General features: G+C 71.9%; 1 protein-coding gene across 9 annotated transcripts in view; it reads right to left on the bottom strand.

Moving 5' to 3' along the window:
* The window catches only part of LOC311514050 (aurora kinase C-like), a 34449-nt gene that overhangs the window by 13995 nt on the left and 2011 nt on the right, over positions 1-18443 (bottom strand). For 6 of the 9 annotated variants that reach the window (XM_084616351.1, XM_084616348.1, XM_084616349.1 and 3 more), the window contains 3 exons: positions 15033-15100; positions 13676-13776; positions 11375-11471 (listed from right to left, as the gene is read on the bottom strand). In XM_084616351.1, the coding sequence (XP_084472477.1) occupies positions 11375-11471; positions 13676-13776; positions 15033-15100 (266 nt within the window). Of the gene's footprint in view, positions 1-2699; positions 2826-3282; positions 3401-11181; positions 11275-11374; positions 11472-13675; positions 13777-15032; positions 15101-18443 lie in introns of those variants that run through there. The other 3 variants (XM_084616347.1, XM_084616355.1, XM_084616354.1) reach the window with 3 other exon arrangements.

The following is an 18443-nucleotide window of genomic DNA, read 5'->3' as shown; positions in this document are numbered from 1 at the left end:
CCAGGACTCGACTGTCACAGGCCCCAAGCCTACCCCTCAATGCCCCCCAACTCCCGGAGCAGCCCCAACCCCAAAGCACCCCCACTCAGCCCACCTGCACCAGTCCAGAGCCTCCACCTCCATCCCACACATCCCACCCTAGCGAATAGCCCCTGCGCCAGGCTGCCTCAGAGCCCCCCAACCCCACACTCACCCAGCCCAGCCACCTGAGGCCTGCGCAGCATCCCAATACCCCAGTTCCCTCCCTGGGTCCCCCACTCCCACCTCTAGCACCAGAGTCCCCTGCACCGAACTCACTGACCCCCACCCCTAGAATCTGTCCCCTAGAACTCATCCCAGCTCCCCTCCAAATCCCCAGCCCCAACTCACCCATCCCAGATCCCAGCCCTCCACATACCAGTTAATCCTGAGTCGCCCATCCTACCCGTGCTCCCCCTGGCTCAAAGATCCCCTCCCATGCCAAAGCCCCCCCCCAACCTCACATCCCTCTACCTCTGCTCCTCATCCCCATAACCCCGCTGCTCCTCCAGCCTCCCACACCCCAGTCCAGGGCAGTCTGCAGAGTGGGACTCCCCAAGATGGACTTGGCTGAAAGTCACTGATTTCTGTGCTAGCAAGTTCTGTTCTACACTGTGTTTCTGTTGCCTAATAAACCTTCTGTTTTCCTGGCTGGCTGAGAGTCACGTCTGACTGCGGAGTTGGGGGGCAGGACCCTCTGGCTTCCCCAGGACCCCGCCTGGGCAGACTCGCGGTGGGAAGCGCACGGAGGGGCAGAGGATGCCGAATGCTCCGAGGTCAGACCCAGGAAGGTGGAAGCCGGGTGAGCTGGGTGTCCTGCAGACAGGCTGCTCCCAGAAAGGCGACTGCCCCAGAGTCCTGCCTGGCTTCATGGGGAGCAGTTCCAGAGCATCGCCCGGGGACTCCGTGACAGCCCCCCACTCCTCTATAACCCACTGATCCTCCAGCCCCCATAATCCTACCGCTTCCCCACAATCCCGTGCTCCTCCAGCCCCCCATAACCTCCTCTCCCCAGCCCCCACACTCCACAACACCCCCACACACCCTCATAACCCCCCCACTCATTATCCCCCAGCTCCGCCAGCCCCCCACATCCCCATAACCCCTCAGTCCCCATCCCCAGAACCCCCCAGCTCCTCCAGCCCCCCACATCCCCATAACCCCTCAATCCCCATCTCCAGAACCCCCCAGCTGCTCCAGCTCCCCACTTCCCCATAGCCCCCCAGCTCCTCCAGCCCCCACATTCCCTTAAACCCCTAGCTCCTCCAGACCCCCACATCCCCATAACCCATCAGTCTCCATCCCCAGAACCCCCCAGCTCCTCCAGCCCCCCACGTCCCCATAACCCCCAGCTCCTCCAGACCCCCATGTCCCCGTAACCCCCCAGCTCCTCCAGACCCCCACATCCCCATAACCCCTCAGTCTCCATCCCCAGAACCCCCCAGCTCCTCCAGCCCCCCACGTCCCCATAACCCCCAGCTCCTCCAGACCCCCATGTCCCCGTAACCCCCCAGCTCCTCCAGACCCCCACATCCCCATAACCCCTCAGTCTCCATCCCCAGAACCCCCCAGCTCCTCCAGCCCCCCACGTCCCCATAACCCCCAGCTCCTCCAGACCCCCATGTCCCCGTAACCCCTCAGTCTCCATCTCCAGAACCCCCCAGCTCCTCAGCCCCCCACGTCCCCATAACCCCCAGCTCCTCCAGACCCCCATGTCCCCGTAACCCCCCAGCTCCTCCAGACCCCCATGTCCCCGTAACCCCTCAGTCTCCATCCCTAGAACCCCCCAGCTCCTCCAGCCCCCCACGTCCCCATAACCCCCAGCTCCTCCAGACCCCCATGTCCCCGTAACCCCCAGCTCCTCCAGACCCCCATGTCCCCGTAACCCCTCAGTCTCCATCCCCAGAACCCCCCAGCTCCTCCAGCCCCCCACGTCCCCATAACCCCTCAGTCTCCATCTCCAGAACCCCCCAGCTCCTCCAGCCCCCCACGTCCCCATAACCCCCAGCTCCTCCAGACCCCCATGTCCCCGTAACCCCCCAGCTCCTCCAGCCCCCCACGTCCCCGTAACCCCCCAGCTCCTCCAGCCCCCCACGTCCCCATAACCCCCAGCTCCTCCAGCCCCCCACGTCCCCGTAACCCCTCAGTCTCCATCTCCAGAACCCCCCAGCTCCTCAGCCCCCCACGTCCCCATAACCCCCAGCTCCTCCAGACCCCCATGTCCCCGTAACCCCCCAGCTCCTCCAGACCCCCACATCCCCATAACCCCTCAGTCTCCATCCCTAGAACCCCCCAGCTCCTCCAGCCCCCCACGTCCCCGTAACCCCCCAGCTCCTCCAGCCCCCCACGTCCCCATAACCCCCAGCTCCTCCAGACCCCCATGTCCCCGTAACCCCCAGCTCCTCCAGACCCCCATGTCCCCGTAACCCCTCAGTCTCCATCCCCAGAACCCCCCAGCTCCTCCAGCCCCCCACGTCCCCATAACCCCTCAATCCCCATCTCCAGAACCCCCCAGCTCCTCCAGCCCCCCACGTCCCCATAACCCCCAGCTCCTCCAGACCCCCATGTCCCCGTAACCCCCCAGCTCCTCCAGCCCCCCACGTCCCCAGAACCCCTCAGTCTCCATCCCCAGAACCCCCCAGCTCCCCCACCCCATAACCCCGCGCCCCAGCGCTACCTACCCGGGGCTCGCGCGCTCCCCTCGCTCTGCCGAGCCGGCCTCCCGCGAGCGCTGACAGGCCGCGCGCTCTGCGGCCACCAGCCAATCGCGGAGACCGGCGGCGCCCAGCCAGGGGCGAACCGACCAATCAGAGGCCTCAGCTCGCAGTTCAAAAACGCTCCTGGCGGATCATTGGGCAGGCAGGCAAGAGGAGGGAGGGGCTAGAGTCAGCCGGCCTCGCCCCTCCGGCCCCGCCATTGGCGGCCGCATCCGAAAGACTCCGCCCACCTCCCTGCTATTAGCCACCGCGCTCGACCGACCCCGCCCCCGAGTGTCCGCCTCTCCTGGTCGGTCCCCGCCCTCCGCCCTGCCATTGGAAGACAACCCCGGCCAAACCCGCCCACTCAGGCTTCCCATTGGCAGCCGAGCCCGCCCCTCCAACCATCCCATTGGCCGCCACGGCCTTCTCTCCATCTGGGACTGCGCCCTCTCATTGGTTGGCACAGCACGCTCTTCACCTCCCGCTCGTTCGCTATTGGCTACCCGGGCCTGACCGTCCCCTCATTGGCTCTGCCAGCCGCCTATCCCCGCCCTGGCGAACACACCGTCTGGGTAGGCTCGCGCGACCGGCGGGAGGGATCCTGAGCTGGGGAGTCTCGCGCTGCTGCTGTGCTTGTGTCTGTTGTAACGTCACTGGGGAGCGGGCGGGGCTCGCGCCGGCGCCTTTAGGATTAAACAGAAAAAAAAACGGAAGCTCCTGTCAATCACTCCCTGTTCGGCCAATCAGAGGAGGGAGGCGTGGCGCCCGCGCCATTTTGTGAGGGCTCCGGCTTCTGCCTGGGAACAGAACGCGGAGACCAGCCAATCACAGAAGGGGGGAGGGCAGCCATCGAGTGGAGGGCGGGGCAGGGGAGGCCCCCAGCCAATCAGGGGTGATGAGAGGGCCCCATCCCCCTTCTCCTCCTCCAAGGGCAGGGAACAGATGTGCGGGCGTCCAGCCAATCATAAGGGAGCAAGAGTAAAGGAAGGAGCCGGCCAATCACAGTGAAGAGCTGTTGCAGCACCTGGCCAATCAGAGGGAAGGGGGGGCAACCCTCAGCCAATCACAAGCAAGAGAGAGGGCTGGGCCCAGCCAATCCCAGGGAAGAGCTGTTGCAATCACCCCACCCCCCGGCCAATCAGAGCAGCGAGGATAGAGCTGGCCCTCCCCTCTGGAAGCCCCTCACCCTGGCCCCAGGGCCGTGGGGGGCTGGGCTCGGAGTTGGGGGTCCCAGGGGCAGCTGGAGCGTGGGGCCGGCTTGGCTCATAGCCAGCAGCTGGACCTGTGGCTTCTGGCTTTCCCCCACGTCCAGTGGCAAGGAGTTCCACGGGTTAACCGCGCGCTTGGTTTGCAACCGGTGACCCCCGGCTCGCCGTGCGTTGTGCGAAGGGGGTGAAGGACGCTCTCAACGGGATTGTATCGATCCCACTCCGCCCGTCGTCTCTTTTCCAGGCCAAACAGCCCCCCCCCGTCTTTTTACCCCGCTCGTCTCCCAGGTGTGGTGGGACCAACACGGCGACCCTGCAAACACGCCTGTCATCTCCGGTGGCTTATGGCGACGCCGCAAATGTCATTCGCCTCTTGCAGGCGACGGAGGGTGACGGTAACATGGTCCCCCACTAGGGCAGGAGGCTAGACGGTGACTGTACCGGGACAACGTTTGCACGGGGATAGGCTGTGACTGTAATGTTATCGCAACAGGATAGGCTGTGACAGTCACGTTACCACGCCGTCCCCCGCGCTTGCAAGCAGGGAGATTGTGACAAGCGTTACAATGTCCGCCGCTAGTGCAAGGGTTGTGAGTGTAACATTATGCTGTCTGCTGTTGTTGCAAAGGAATCGATTGTGACTGTAACTTTGTCCCCCGCACCACCGTTATTACAAGGGAATCGGCTGTGACTGGAACCGGCAGCGCCGCCCCCCGCTCGTGCAAAGAGCGGCGCGTGACTGTAACGGTGCAGCGCCGCCCCCCGCTCGTGCAAAAAGCGGCGCGTGACTGCAACGGTGCAGCGCCGCCCCCCGCTCGTGCAAAGAGCGGCGCATGACTGTAACGGTGCAGCGCCGCCCCCCGCTCGTGCAAAGAGCGGCGCGCGCCTGTAACCTTGCACTGCTGTCCCCTGCTCGTGCAAAGAGCGGCGCGTGACTGTAACGGTGCAGCGCCGCCCCCCCCCGCTCGTGCAAAGAGCGCCACGTGACTGTAACGGTGCAGCGCCGCCCCCCGCTCGTGCAAAAAGCGGCGCGTGACTGTAACGGTGCAGCGCCGCCCCCCGCTCGTGCAAAAAGCGGCGCGTGACTGTAACGGTGCAGCGCCGCCCCCCGCTCGTGCAAAAAGCGGCGCGTGACTGCAACGGTGCAGCGCTGCCCCCCGCTCGTGCAAAGAGCGGCGCGTGCCTGTAACCTTGCACTGCTGTCCCCCGCTCATGCAAAGAGCGGCGCATGGTAACGGTGCAGCGCTGCCCCCCCCTCGTGCAAAGAGCGGCACGCGTCTATAACCTTGCACTGCTGTCCCCCGCTCGTTCAAAGAGCGGCGCACGTCTCTAACCTTGCACTGCTGTCCCCCGCTCGTTGCCCCCCGCTCGTGGAAAGAGCGGCGCGTGCTTGTAACCTTGCGCTGCTGTCCCCCGCTCGTGCAAAGAGCGGCGCATGGTAACGGTGCAGCGCTGCCCCCCCCTCGTGCAAAGAGCGGCACGCGTCTATAACCTTGCACTGCTGTCCCCCGCTCGTTCAAAGAGCGGCGCACGTCTCTAACCTTGCACTGCTGTCCCCCGCTCGTTGCCCCCCGCTCGTGGAAAGAGCGGCGCGTGCTTGTAACTTTGCGCTGCTGTCCCCCGCTCGTGCAAAAGAGCGGCGCGTGACTGTAACGGTGCAGCGCTGCCCCCCGCTCGTGCAAAGAGCGGCGCGTGCCTGTAACCTTGCACTGCTGTCCCCCGCTCGTGCAAAGAGCGGCGCGTGCCTGTAACGGTGCAGCGCTGCCCCCCGCTCGTGCAAAGAGCGGCGCGTGCCTGTAACCTTGCACTGCTGTCCCCCGCTCGTGCAAAGAGCGGCGCGTGCCTGTAACGGTGCAGCGCTGCCCCGGGAAGACAGGCTGGACCCAGGGTTACTCTGCCCTGCGTGAACAGTCGGCGAACATAAAACCACCCCTTTAAGGTCGCCATAAGCAGAGCCCCTCCCCCCGCCGCTCAGGGGACCCCGCGGGCCCCCGTCCCCGCGGCCCCCCCCGCCAGGGAGGATCAGACAGGAGCGGGCCGCGGCGTTGCGGGCCGCGGCCGCGGAGACTCTAATCACGTCTCATGCGCTCTCCGATCATCACGTGCTGCCCCCGGCGGGGAACAGGTAAGGATGTACCTCACTGACGATGCAGAGCCGGCCCCGCCGCCGAGACCCACCGGCCGCCCACCGCCGCCCAGCTCAGGGTGAGCGCCGCAACCCACCCCGGGAGACACCCCCGTCCCGTCGCCGCTCCTGCCCCTCCCCTCGCTCCGCGGGGAGGGGGTCGGAGGCCCCGCATGGCAAAAACCCGCGCAGTACCGGCTCCGCTCTCTTTCCTCCCACAATGCCCCACGGAACATATTTGCATATGCCGCAAGTCGGTAGCGACCGTACGTCTCAGGAAAGAGGCGCATTAGGCTTTTCGTAACAGCGGGGTCAGGGCTGTGACCGTAGCTACCAAAAAAGTCAGGCAAGCGGATTTGCAAGGGGGGGGGTGTGTGTGTGTGTGTGTGTGTGTGTGTGTGTGTGAGAGAGAGAGAGAGAGAGAGAGAGAGAGACCTGACAGCCCTCCCCGTCCCACCCCCCACCTCTGGTCCTTCTGCGGGGCCGGGTTTGCATCTTCCATGGGGCTCTGGAGCAGGGGTGGAGGCCCCGCTTCCCCCAGGCTCTGGCCTCCTTGCTGGCGGGGGCCGCTCTGAGCCCCATCACACTCGTGTCACACGGGGCACTGAGCCGGCAGTAGCTGTGGCTCCAGAGCGCGACTCTTGTGACCCCCTGTGCGGGGCAGGGAGCCCCAGGACAAGCACTGGCCTTTTGACTGCCCCCCAGCTCTGGGGGTTTCACAGACTGCCTTTCTCCCCACAGCTCGCTGGGCGTCGGAGTGACAGGCAGGGCCGCACAGCGTCCCACATCACTGCTAGTTAACATTGGTACCGGGCGGTCCTTCCACAGGGCGCTGGCCAGAGCCCCCCGACCGAGCTCGGGGCCCCGTCACGCCGCCCAGACCCCCTGACCGAGCTCGGGGCCCCATCGCACCGGGCGCTGCCCAGACCCCCCCGACCGAACTCGGGGCCCCGTCGCGCCGGGCGCCGCCCAGACCCCCCTGACCGAGCTCGGGGCCCCATCACGCCGCCCAGACCCCCCCAACCGAACTCGGGGCCCCGTCACACCGGGCGCCGCCCAGACCCCCCTGACCAAGCTCGGGGCCCCGTCACGCCGCCCAGACCCCCAAACCGAGCTCGGGGCCCCGTCACGCCACCCAGACCCCCCGACCAAACTCAGGGCCCCGTCGCGCTAGGCGCTGCCCAGACCCCCCCGACCGAGCTCGGGGCCCCGTCACGCCGTCCAGACCCCCCCGACCGAGCTCGGGGCCCCGTCGCACTGGGCGCTGCCCAGACCATCCTGACCGAGCTCGGGGCCCCGTCGCGCCGGGCGCTGCCCAGACCCCCCCGACCAAACTCGGGGCCCCGTCGCACCGGGCGCTGCCCAGACCCCCCCGACCAAGCTCGGGGCCCTGTCGCGCTGGGCGCTGCCCAGACCCCCCCGACCGAGCTCGGGGCCCCGTCCAGACCCCCCCGACCGAGCTCGGGGCCCCGTCGCGCCGGGCACTGCCCAGACCCCCCGACCGAGCTTGGGGCCCCGTCGCGCCAGGCGCTGCCCAGACCCCCCCGTCCGAGCTCGGGGCCCCGTCGCGCCAGGCGCTGCCCAGACCCCCCCGACCGAGCTCGGGGCCCCGTCACGCCGTCCAGACCCCCCCGACCGAGCTCGGGGCCCCGTCGCGCCGCCCAGACCCCCCGACCGAACTTGGGGCCCCGTCGCGCCGGGCGCTGCCCAGACCCCCCCGACCGAGCTCGGGGCCCCGTCGCGCCGCCCAGACCCCCCGACGGAGTTCGGGGCCCCATCACGCCGGGCGCTGCCCAGACCCCCCAACCGAACTCGGGGCCCCGTCGCACCGGGCGCTGCCCAGACCCCCCCGACCGAGCTCGGGGCCCCGTCGCGCCGCCCAGACCCCCCCGACCGAGCTCGGGGCCCCGTCGCACCGGCGCTGCCCAGACACCCCCGACCGAGCTCGGGGCCCCGTCGCGCCGCCCAGACCCCCCCGACCGAGCTCGGGGCCCCGTCGCGCCGGGCGCTGCCCAGACCCCCCCCCGACCGAGCTTGGGGCCCCGTCGCGCCGTCCAGACCCCCCGACCGAGCTCGGGGCCCCGTCGCGCCGGGCACTGCCCAGACCCCCCCGACTGAACTCGGGGCCGCGTTGTGCCGGGCGCCGCCCAGACCCCCCCAACCGAGCTCGGGGCCCCGTCGCACCGGGCGCCGCCCAGACCCCCCGACCGAGCTCGGGGCCCCCTCGCGCCGGGCGCCGCCCAGACCCCCCCAACCGAGCTCGGGGCCCCGTCGCACCGGGCGCCGCCCAGACCCCCCGACCGAGCTCGGGGCCCCGTCGCGCCGGGCGCCGCCCAGACCCCCCGACCGAGCTCGGGGCCCCGTCGCACTGGGCGCTGCCCAGACCATCCTGACCGAGCTCGGGGCCCCGTCGCGCCGGGCGCTGCCCAGACCCCCCCCGACCAAGCTTGGGGCCCCGTCGCGCCGCCCAGACCCCCCGACCGAGCTCGGGGCCCCGTCGCGCCGGGCACTGCCCAGACCCCCCCGACTGAACTCGGGGCCCTGTCGTGCCGGGCGCCGCCCAGACCCCCCGACCGAGCTCGGGGCCCCGCTTGATGTTCGGAACGGCTCCTTTCAAATCCAGCCAAAGCCTCAGTTGCAGGCTTTCTTTTTGGGTTGAATAAAATTTCCCTTTTTTAAGAACGGGATTGGCTTTTTGGTGGCCTAAGGGGTTTGTGCACCGTTTGTGTAATTTGCTGGTGGCCCCTTTTCTTTCTCAGCTCTTCCCCGGAGGGGGGCGAAAGGGCTTGAGGGCGCCCCACAGGGTGGGATTCCCAAGTGGGCTTCCTGGGTTCAAGGGGTTTTTGCATTTGGGTGGTGGGAGCGTTTACCAAGCCAAGGTCAGAGAGAAGCTGCAACCGCGGGAGCTTAACTCCAGCCTGGAGCGGCCACTAGGAATTGTTACAACCCCTGCGGGCCCTGGGCCCCCCACAGGCCTGCTGGTGCCCCTCACTCCTGCCCCACACCCCTGCTAGCCCAGCCCTGCCGGTGCCCCTCACTCCTGACCCGCAGCCCCTGCCCCCCCAGCTCTGCCGGTGCCCCTCACTCCCAACCTGCAGCCTCTGCTAGCCCAGCCCATTCTGCCAGTGCCCCTCACTCCTGACCCGCAGCCCCTTGGGGGTAGCCCAGCCCCAGCCCCACACTGCATTTGTCCCTCAAACCTGATGCACAGCCCCCTGGGGTAGCACAGTGGGGCAGCAGTGACTGTGAAGGGAGAGCACCCTCTGCGAATCAGCCCCCTGCTCATGGGATCACCGCCGTGAGTTCTGCCCCCCAGCCCACAGCCGAACGGGGAGCAGATTGGAACAGACCCCAATTCTGGCTAGGAAAGTCAGCTTTATTCATGGGGCATGGCGTCGGCCCCGGCCGGGGGGAGGGGGACACAGCCAGAGGGGGAGCAGCTGGTCGAAACAGGAATAATTCTTCTCCCTCGCTGCGTCAGACGCTCCTTAGGGGCTCCACCCCACTGATCCTATCACTGCCATGCACAGGGGCTGCCATGGAGGGTCTTTGGGGGGGGGCGCTGCAGGGTCCCATGGGGCTGACGCAGGGTGCAGTCCCGCCTGTGGCCCCTGGGGGGCGCTGCAGGGTCCCATGGAGCTGACGCAGGGTGCAGTCCCGCCTGTTGCCCCTGGGGGGGCGCTGCAGGGTCCCACGGGGCTGACGCAGGGTGCAGTCCCGCCTGTGGCCCCTGGGGGGGCGCTGCAGGGTCCCACGGGGCTGACGCAGGGTGCAGTCCCGCCTGTTGCCCCTGGGGGGCGCTGCAGGGTCCCAGGGGCTGACGCAGGGTGCAGTCCCGCCTGTTGCCCCTGGGGGGGCGTTGCAGGGTCCCACGGGGCTGACACAGGGTGCAGTCCCGCCTGTTGCCCCTGGGGGGCGCTGCAGGGACCCGTGGGGCTGACGCAGGGTGCAGTCCCGCCTGTTGCCCCTGGGGGGCGCTGCAGGGTCCCAGGGGCTGACGCAGGGTGCAGTCCCGCCTGTGGCCCCTGGGGGGCGCTGCAGGGTCCCAGGGGCTGACGCAGGGTGCAGTCCCGCCTGTGGCCCCTGGGGGGCGCTGCAGGGTCCCACGGGGCTGACACAGGGTGCAGTCCCGCCTGTGGCCCCTGGGGGGCGCTGCAGGGTCCCACGGGGCTGACACAGGGTGCAGTCCCGCCTGTGGCCCCTGGGGGGCGCTGCGGGGTCCCGTGGGGCTGACGCAGGGTGCAGTCCCGCCTGTTGCCCCTGGGGGGGCGCTGCAGGGTCCCAGGGGCTGACGCAGGGTGCAGTCCCGCCTGTTGCCCCTGGGGGGCGCTGCAGGGTCCCGTGGGGCTGACGCAGGGTGCAGTCCCGCCTGTTGCCCCTGGGGGGCGCTGCAGGGTCCCAGGGGCTGACGCAGGGTGCAGTCCCGCCTGTGGCCCCTGGGGGGCGCTGCAGGGTCCCAGGGGCTGACGCAGGGTGCAGTCCCGCCTGTTGCCCCTGGGGGGCGCTGCAGGGTCCCACGGGGCTGACGCAGGGTGCAGTCCCGCCTGTGGCCCCTGGGGGGCGCTGCAGGGTCCCACGGGGCTGACACAGGGTGCAGTCCCGCCTGTGGCCCCTGGGGGGCGCTGCAGGGTCCCAGGGGCTGACGCAGGGTGCAGTCCCGCCTGTGGCCCCTGGGGGGCGCTGCAGGGTCCCAGGGGCTGACGCAGGGTGCAGTCCCGCCTGTTGCCCCTGGGGGACGCTGCAGGGTCCCACGGGGCTGACACAGGGTGCAGTCCCGCCTGTGGCCCCTGGGGGGCGCTGCAGGGTCCCACGGGGCTGACACAGGGTGCAGTCCCGCCTGTGGCCCCTGGGGGGCGCTGCAGGGTCCCAGGGGCTGACGCAGGGTGCAGTACCGCCTGCCGCCACTGGGGCGTCCTGGTGCAGCTCGCTGCAGGCTCCTAGGGGGCTAATTCAGCCCTGCCCCCTAGAGGCAGAGCACCAGGTCCTGACTGCCCCATGCAGCCACCCCGCCACCAGCTGCCCCGTCCAGCGCCGGGCCTGTGGGGCTGAGGAGCAGCAGCGGGCGCTGGCGAGCGCCCCGTCCGGCGTATCCACCCCCTGGCTCAGAGCCTGTGGGGCCAGCGGAACAGACCTGCCAGGGGGCCCGGCTCCGGCTCACAGGGGCTTCCTCTTGAACCCAAAGACGGACACGAAGAGCAGGATCTCGAAGGCCGCGGGCAGGGCGCTGGGGGCACAAGGGCAGGCGGGGTCAGTGCCAGGGGCTCTGCCGCGGGCAGGACGTTCCCGAGGGGCCCACCCCAGCCCTCCCCCTGGGGGGCATCTACCTGCAGAAGGCCAGGATGTACCAGTAGGTGGCGCTCTCCCAGCGCTCCAAGATGAAGAAGGAGAGGCAGATGGAGGCACTGCAGTGAGCAGCCAGTGCTGGGGAGGAGCCGTCAGGGAAATAACCCGTCTTGGTGAGAACAGGCACCGGGAGACAGGCCCTTTGCCCTCTAGGGCGCGTGGGCTCCCGTCCGGCCCCAGGGCAGGGACGGCTTGTTCAGGGGGCGGGGAATGGGGCACGGGGCCTCTCCCCTCGAGGGGGCGCCGGCTCCCGTCCGACCCCAGGGCAGGGACGGCTGGTTCAGGGGGCGGGGAATGGGGCAGGGGCCTGTCCCCTCTAGGGGGCGTGGGCTCCCGTCCGGCCCCAGGGCAGGGACGGCTGGTTCAGGGGGCGGGGAATGGGGCAGGGGCCTGTCCCCTCTAGGGGGCGCCGGCTCCCGTCCGGCCCCAGGGCAGGGACGGCTGGTTCAGGGGGCGGGGAATGGGGCAGGGGCCTGTCCCCTCCAGGGGGCGCCGGTTCCCGTCCGGCCCCAGGGCAGGGACGGCTGGTTCAGGGGGCGGGGAATGGGGCAGGGGCCTGTCCCCTCCAGGGGGCGCCGGCTCCCGTCCGGCCCCAGGGCAGGGACGGCTGGTTCAAGGGGCGGGGAATGGGGCAGGGGCCTGTCCCCTCCAGGGGGCGCCGGCTCCCGTCCGGCCCCAGGGCAGGGACGGCTGGTTCAAGGGGCGGGGAATGGGGCAGGGGCCTGTCCCCTCTAGGGGGCGTGGGCTCCCGTCCGGCCCCAGGGCAGGGACGGCTTGTTCAGGGGGCGGGGAATGGGGCACGGGGCCTCTCCCCTCGAGGGGGCGCCGGCTCCCGTCCGACCCCAGGGCAGGGACGGCTGGTTCAGGGGGCGGGGAATGGGGCAGGGGCCTGTCCCCTCCAGGGGGCGCCGGCTCCCGTCCGGCCCCAGGGCAGGGACGGCTGGTTCAAGGGGCGGGGAATGGGGCAGGGGCCTGTCCCCTCCAGGGGGCGCCCGCTCCCGTCCGGCCCCAGGGCAGGGACGGCTGGTTCAGGGGGCGGGGAATGGGGCAGGGGCCTGTCCCCTCTAGGGGGCGTGGGCTCCCGTCCGGCCCCAGGGCAGGGACGGCTGGTTCAGGGGGCGGGGAATGGGGCAGGGGCCTGTCCCCTCTCGGGGGCGTGGGCTCCCGTCCGGCCCCAGGGCAGGGACGGCTGGTTCAGGGGGCGGGGAATGGGGCAGGGGCCTGTCCCCTCTAGGGGGCGCCGGCTCCTGTCCGGCCCCAGGGCTGGGACGGCTGGTTCAGGGGGCGGGGAATGGGGCAGGGGCCTGTCCCCTCTCGGGGGCGTGGGCTCCCGTCCGGCCCCAGGGCAGGGACGGCTGGTTCAGGGGGCGGGGAATGGGGCAGGGGCCTGTCCCCTCTAGGGGGCGCCGGCTCCTGTCCGGCCCCAGGGCAGGGACGGCTGGTTCAGGGGGCGGGGAATGGGGCAGGGGCCTGTCCCCTCTAGGGGGCGCCGGCTCCTGTCCGGCCCCAGGGCTGGGACGGCTGGTTCAGGGGGCGGGGAATGGGGCACGGGGCCTGTCCCCTCTCGGGGGCGTGGGCTCCCGTCCGGCCCCAGGGCAGGGACGGCTGGTTCAGGGGGCGGGGAATGGGGCAGGGGCCTGTCCCCTCCAGGGGGCGCCGGTTCCTGGAGTGCTGTGCTCCCGCCAGTCTCTGACACTGGGCAGAGGGAAGGGGCTGCGGCTCCTGCAGGTGGCGCCACTGACCTGCAGAAGGCAAAGATCCACCAGTAGAGGCTGCTGTCCCACTGGTCGAAGAGGAAGAAGAGGAGGGCCACGGCCGCGGCAGCGTGGGCCCCGATGGCTGGGGGGGGGAGCAGAGTCAGGGACCAACAACGGGGACCGATGTGGGGGCGGATGCCGCTGGGGCAGGGCGGGGGCTGCCAGTCCCCTCTCTCCCGGACCCATCCAGGCCCTGGTCTCTCCGCTGTGGATGCCAACAGTGCTAACCAGGGTGATCTTTGGGGTCAGCTGAGTGACACCCCCTCCTTCCCATTCCCCGCCCCCCCGAGCCAGCCAGTCCCCGCCCTGGGCCTGGATGGGAGCTGGCGCCCCCTACAGGGGACAGGCCCCGCGCCCATTCCCCTGCCCCTGAGCCAGCAAGTGCAGATCAGCGGTGGCGCCCCCTGGGGACGACAGTCGTTGTGCCGGGGGGGGGGGAGCAGGCAGGTCCCGGGGATGCTGTAACCCCGCACGGGGGGTGGGCGGGAGAGTTCATTCCCCCCCCACCGCAGGGCGGAAGGATACAGAGTAGACTCTGCGTGTTGTTGAACATGGACACCCCGGAGAGGAAGCCGGCCAGCTCCACGGCGAACAAGCCCAGAGTCACTGACAGGGCCACCACCAGCCTGGGGTCAGCGCCGACAGCCGGACAGGAGACACAGGGTTACACGGGCCCAGGCCGGGCCAGCCCGCCCCCCAGGTCCTGCCTTCCCTCCCTCCCAGGCCCCTTCTGCCTGGGCCAGCCCACCCCCCAGGTCCTGCCTTCCCTCCCTCCCAGGCCCCTTCTGCCTGGGCCAGCCCGCCCCCCAGGTCCTGCCTTCCCTCCCTCCCAGGCCCCTTCTGCCTGGGCCAGCCCACCCCCCGGGTCCTGCCTTCCCTCGCTCCCAGGCCCCTTCTGCCTGGGCCAGCCCGCCCCCCCGGGTCCTGCCTTCCCTCCCTCCCAGGCCCCTTCTGCCTGGGCCAGCCCGCCCCCCAGGTCCTGCCTTCCCTCGCTCCCAGGCCCCTTCTGCCTGGGCCAGCCCGCCCCCCAGGTCCTGCCTTCCCTCCCTCCCAGGCCCCTTCTGCCTGGGCCAGCCCGCCCCCCAGGTCCTGCCTTCCCTCCCTCCCAGGCCCCTTCTGCCTGGGCCAGCCCGCCCCCCAGGTCCTGCCTTCCCTCCCTCCCAGGCCCCTTCTGCCTGGGCCAGCCCACCCCCCAGGTCCTGCCTTCCCTCCCTCCCAGGCCCCTTCTGCCTGGGCCAGCCCGCCCCCCAGGTCCTGCCTTCCCTCCCTCCCAGGCCCCTTCTGCCTGGGCCAGCCCACCCCCCGGGTCCTGCCTTCCCTCGCTCCCAGGCCCCTTCTGCCTGGGCCAGCCCGCCCCCCCGGGTCCTGCCTTCCCTCCCTCCCAGGCCCCTTCTGCCTGGGCCAGCCCGCCCCCCAGGTCCTGCCTTCCCTCGCTCCCAGGCCCCTTCTGCCTGGGCCAGCCCGCCCCCCAGGTCCTGCCTTCCCTCCCTCCCAGGCCCCTTCTGCCTGGGCCAGCCCGCCCCCCAGGTCCTGCCTTCCCTCCCTCCCAGGCCCCTTCTGCCTGGGCCAGCCCGCCCCCCAGGTCCTGCCTTCCCTCCCTCCCAGGCCCCTTCTGCCTGGGCCAGCCCGCCCCCCAGGTCCTGCCTTCCCTCCCTCCCAGGCCCCTTCTGCCTGCCCCGGTCTCCCCACAGGCCCAGCCCCCTGCAATCTCATGCCTCCCCCACCTCTCTGAGCCCACTTCCACCCCCTCTGCAGTCCCATCCTCCTCCCTCCATGCCCTGCCGGGCCCATCCTGCTCCCTCCTGTCCCCCTGCCATCCCAGGTGCCCCTCGTCCCGCTGCAGACCCAGACCCGTCCGCCCCACAGGCCCTGGCTGACTCACTCCAGGTCCTGGCGCTGATACTGCTGCTGGCTGTACTGCAGGGGCAGCGAGGCGAGGACGTTGTTGTCCTGGAAGACAGGGGGCGGTGAGAGCAGCCCTGCGGGGGGGGGGGCAGGCTGGGGTAGAATCGGGGGGGCACAACAGAGGCAGGGGAAAGGATGCCACCCTGACTCCCAGCCCTCCCCTGCTCTAACCCACCAGCCCCCACACCCCTCCTAGAGCCAGGGAGAGAATCCAGGAGTCCTGATCCACATTGTGGCCGCCCACCTCCCTGCAGCCACTACCCCTCCCGGATCCCTGCAGCCAGCGCTCCCCACACCCCTCCTCTCACCTCTGGAAAGCGACCGTGTGTGGGCGGTGAGCGTGCGTCCAGGTGCACACGCTGGGGGCTGGGAGAGGCCTGATGTGTGAGAGAGATGGAAGGCCCTGCTGTGCGAGGGGTGGCCTTGGAGGATCCTGTGCAGTGGGTTAGGTGGTGAGCGTGCTGGGAGATCGGCATGTGTGTCCCAGGGGTGTGCGTGGTAACGGCAGGCAGGTGTTGCCGGGGCAGCTGCGGTGCGTCGTTAGGGCAGGCAGCCATTGTCAGGATGGGCATATGGTACGGGGATGTACTGTAGGCATGGACGTTGTAAGGGCAGGTGTGTGTTGCAGGCATGGTCGTCGTATGGGGGTACGTCACAGGGATCATGCGGCTGTGTGTCATCAGGGTCGGCGTGTTGTACGGGTGTACATTGGAGGCGCGGGTGTCATAAAGGCATGTGTCATCGGGGCAGACATGTCGTACGGGTGTGCACCCTTGGGTGAGCAGGCAGGCATGCGGTATGGGCGGACCTCACGAGCACCATAGGGCTGTGTGTTGTCAGGGTGGGCGGGTGTCTCCGGGCGGGAGTGCTGCATTGGTGTGCATTGTCAGCGTGTGCTACATGGGGGTACCTTGTGGGTGTCATGCAGGTGTGTGCCATCGGGGTGGATGGGTGGGCAGGTGTGCTGCAGAGGTATGGGCGTTGTGGGCGTCGTGCAGGGGCACGGCGTCGGGGCGGGCGGGCCGTCTGGGCGCGGGTCGTGGGCGTCGGGGTGGAGGAGTGCTGGGGAGGAGCCAGCAGGGAAATAACCCCTCGTGGTGAGAACAGGCACCGGGAGACAGGCCCTTTGCCCAGGGCAAGGACGGCGGGGGAATGGGGGCACGGAATGGGGGCACGGAATGGGGCCTGGGGCCTGTCCCCTCTAGGGTGGGCGCAGGTCGTGGGCGTTGGGGCAGGCGGGCAGGCGCGGGGCGGGGGCGTCGGGGCGGGCTGGCCGGGGCAGGGCGTCGGGGCGGGCGGGTCAGGGCGTCGGGGTGGGCGGGCCGGGGCGGGCGGGGTCGCTGGGGTCAGGGCGTCGGGGCGGGCGGGCAGGCGTCGGGGCGGGCGGGGTCGCTGGGGTCAGGGCGTTGGGGCAGGCGGGCAGGCGCGGGGCGGGGGCGTCGGGGCGGGCGGGCAGGCGCGGGCGGGTCAGGGAGTCGGGGCGGGCAGGCGCGGGACATGTCAGGGCGTCAGGGCGGGCGGGCCAGGGCGTCGGGGCGGGCGGGCAGGCGTCGGGGCGGGCAGGCGGGCGGGCCGGCAGGGGCCAGGGCGTCGGGGCGGGCGGGCCGGGGCGGGTCAGGGCGTCGGGGCGGGCGGGCTGGCCGGGGCAGGGGCGTCGGGGCGGGCGGGTCAGGGCGTCGGGGCGGGCGGGGTCACTGGGGTCAGGGCGGGCGGGCAGGCGGGGGTCAGGGCATTGGGGCGGGCGGGCCGGGGCAGGGCGTCGGGGTGGGCGGGCGTGTCAGGGCGTCGGGGCGGGCGGGCACGCGTCGGGGTGGGCGGGCCGGGGCAGGGCGTCGGGGCGGGCGGGCGGGGTCACTGGGGTCAGGGCGTCGGGGCGGGCGGGCAGGCGTCGGGGCGGCCGGGCCGGGGCGGGCGGGCAGGCAGGCATTGGGGCGGGCGGGCCGGGGCAGGGCGTCGGGGTGGGCGGGCAGGCGTCGGGGTGGGCGGGCCGGCAGGCGTCGGGGCGGGCGGGCTGGCCGGGTCAGGGCGTCAGGGCGGGCGGGGTCGCTGGGGTCAGGGCGTCGGGGTGGGCTGGCCGGGGCAGGGCGTCGGGGCGGGCGGGCAGGCATTGGGGCGGGCGGGCCGGGGCAGGGCGTCTGGGTGGGCGGGCGTGTCAGGGTGTCGGGGTGGGCTGGCTGGGGCGGGGGCGTCGGGGCGGGCGGGCGGGGTTGCTGGGGTCAGGGCGTCGGGGTGGGCGGGCAGGCGTCGGGGTGGGCAGGCTGGCCGGGTCAGGGTGTCGGGGCGGGCGGGCCGGGGCAGGGCGTCAGGGCGGGCGGGCCGGGGCGGGCGGGCAGGCAGGCGTCGGGGCGGGCGGGCTGGCCGGGTCAGGGCATCAGGGCGGGCGGGGTCACTGGGGTCAGGGCGTCGGGGTGGGCTGGCTGGGGCAGGGCGTCAGGGCGGGCGGGCAGGCATTGGGGTGGGAGGGCAGGCGGGTCAGGGTGTCGAGGTGGGCGGGCCGGGGCGGGGGCGTTGGGGCGGGCGGGCTGGCCGGGGCGGGCGGGCAGGCAGGTCAGGGCGTTGGGGCGGGAGGGCAGGCGGGTCAGGGCGTCGGGGTGGGCGGGCCGGGGCGGGCAGGCGTCGGGGCGGGCGGGCTGGCCGGGGCGGGGGCATCAGGACGGGCGGGCAGGCGTCGGGGCGGGCAGGCGGGTCAGGGCGTCGGGGTGGGCGGGCGGGTCAGGGCGTCAGGGCGGGCGGGCTGGCCGGGGCAGGGCGTCGGGGCGGGCGGGCAGGCGGGTCAGGGCGTCGGGGTGGGCGGGCCGGGGCGGGGGCTTCGGGGTGGGCGGGGTCGCTGGGGTCAGGGCGTCGGGGCGAGCGGGCAGGCGTCGGGGTGGGCGGGCTGGGGCGTCGGGGCGGGCGGGGGTCAGGGCGTCGGGGCGAGCAGGCAGGCGGGTCAGGGCGTCGGGGCGGGCGGGCCGGGGCGGGGCGTCGGGGCGGGCGGGCTGGCCGGGGCAGGGCATCGGGGCGGGCAGGCAGGCATTGGGGCGGGCGGGTCAGGGCGTCGGGGCGGGCGGGCCGGGGCGGGTCAGGGCGTCGAGGTGGGCGGGCCGGGGCATCGGGGCGGGTGGGCAGGCGTTGGGGCGGGCGGGCCGGGGCGGGCAGGCGTCGGGGCGGGCGGGGTCGCTGGGGTCAGGGCGTCGGGGCGGGCGGGCTGGCCGGGTCAGGGCGGGCGGGCAGGCATTGGGGCGGGCAGGCGACGGGGTCGGCGGGCCGGGGCGGGCGGGCCGGCATTGGGGCGGGCAGGCGACGGGGTCGGCGGGCCGGGGCGGGCGGGCCGGCATTGGGGCGGGCGGGCCGGGGCGGGCGGGTCAGGGCGTCGGGTCGGGCGGGCGGGCCGGGGCAGGGCGTCGGG

The sequence above is a fragment of the Lepidochelys olivacea genome (assembly GCF_965140295.1).
Source record: "Lepidochelys olivacea isolate rLepOli2 genome assembly, chromosome: 28".
In the NCBI taxonomy this organism is placed as follows: domain Eukaryota; kingdom Metazoa; phylum Chordata; order Testudines; family Cheloniidae; genus Lepidochelys; species Lepidochelys olivacea.
This window is presented reverse-complemented; position numbering and strand designations above follow the sequence as displayed.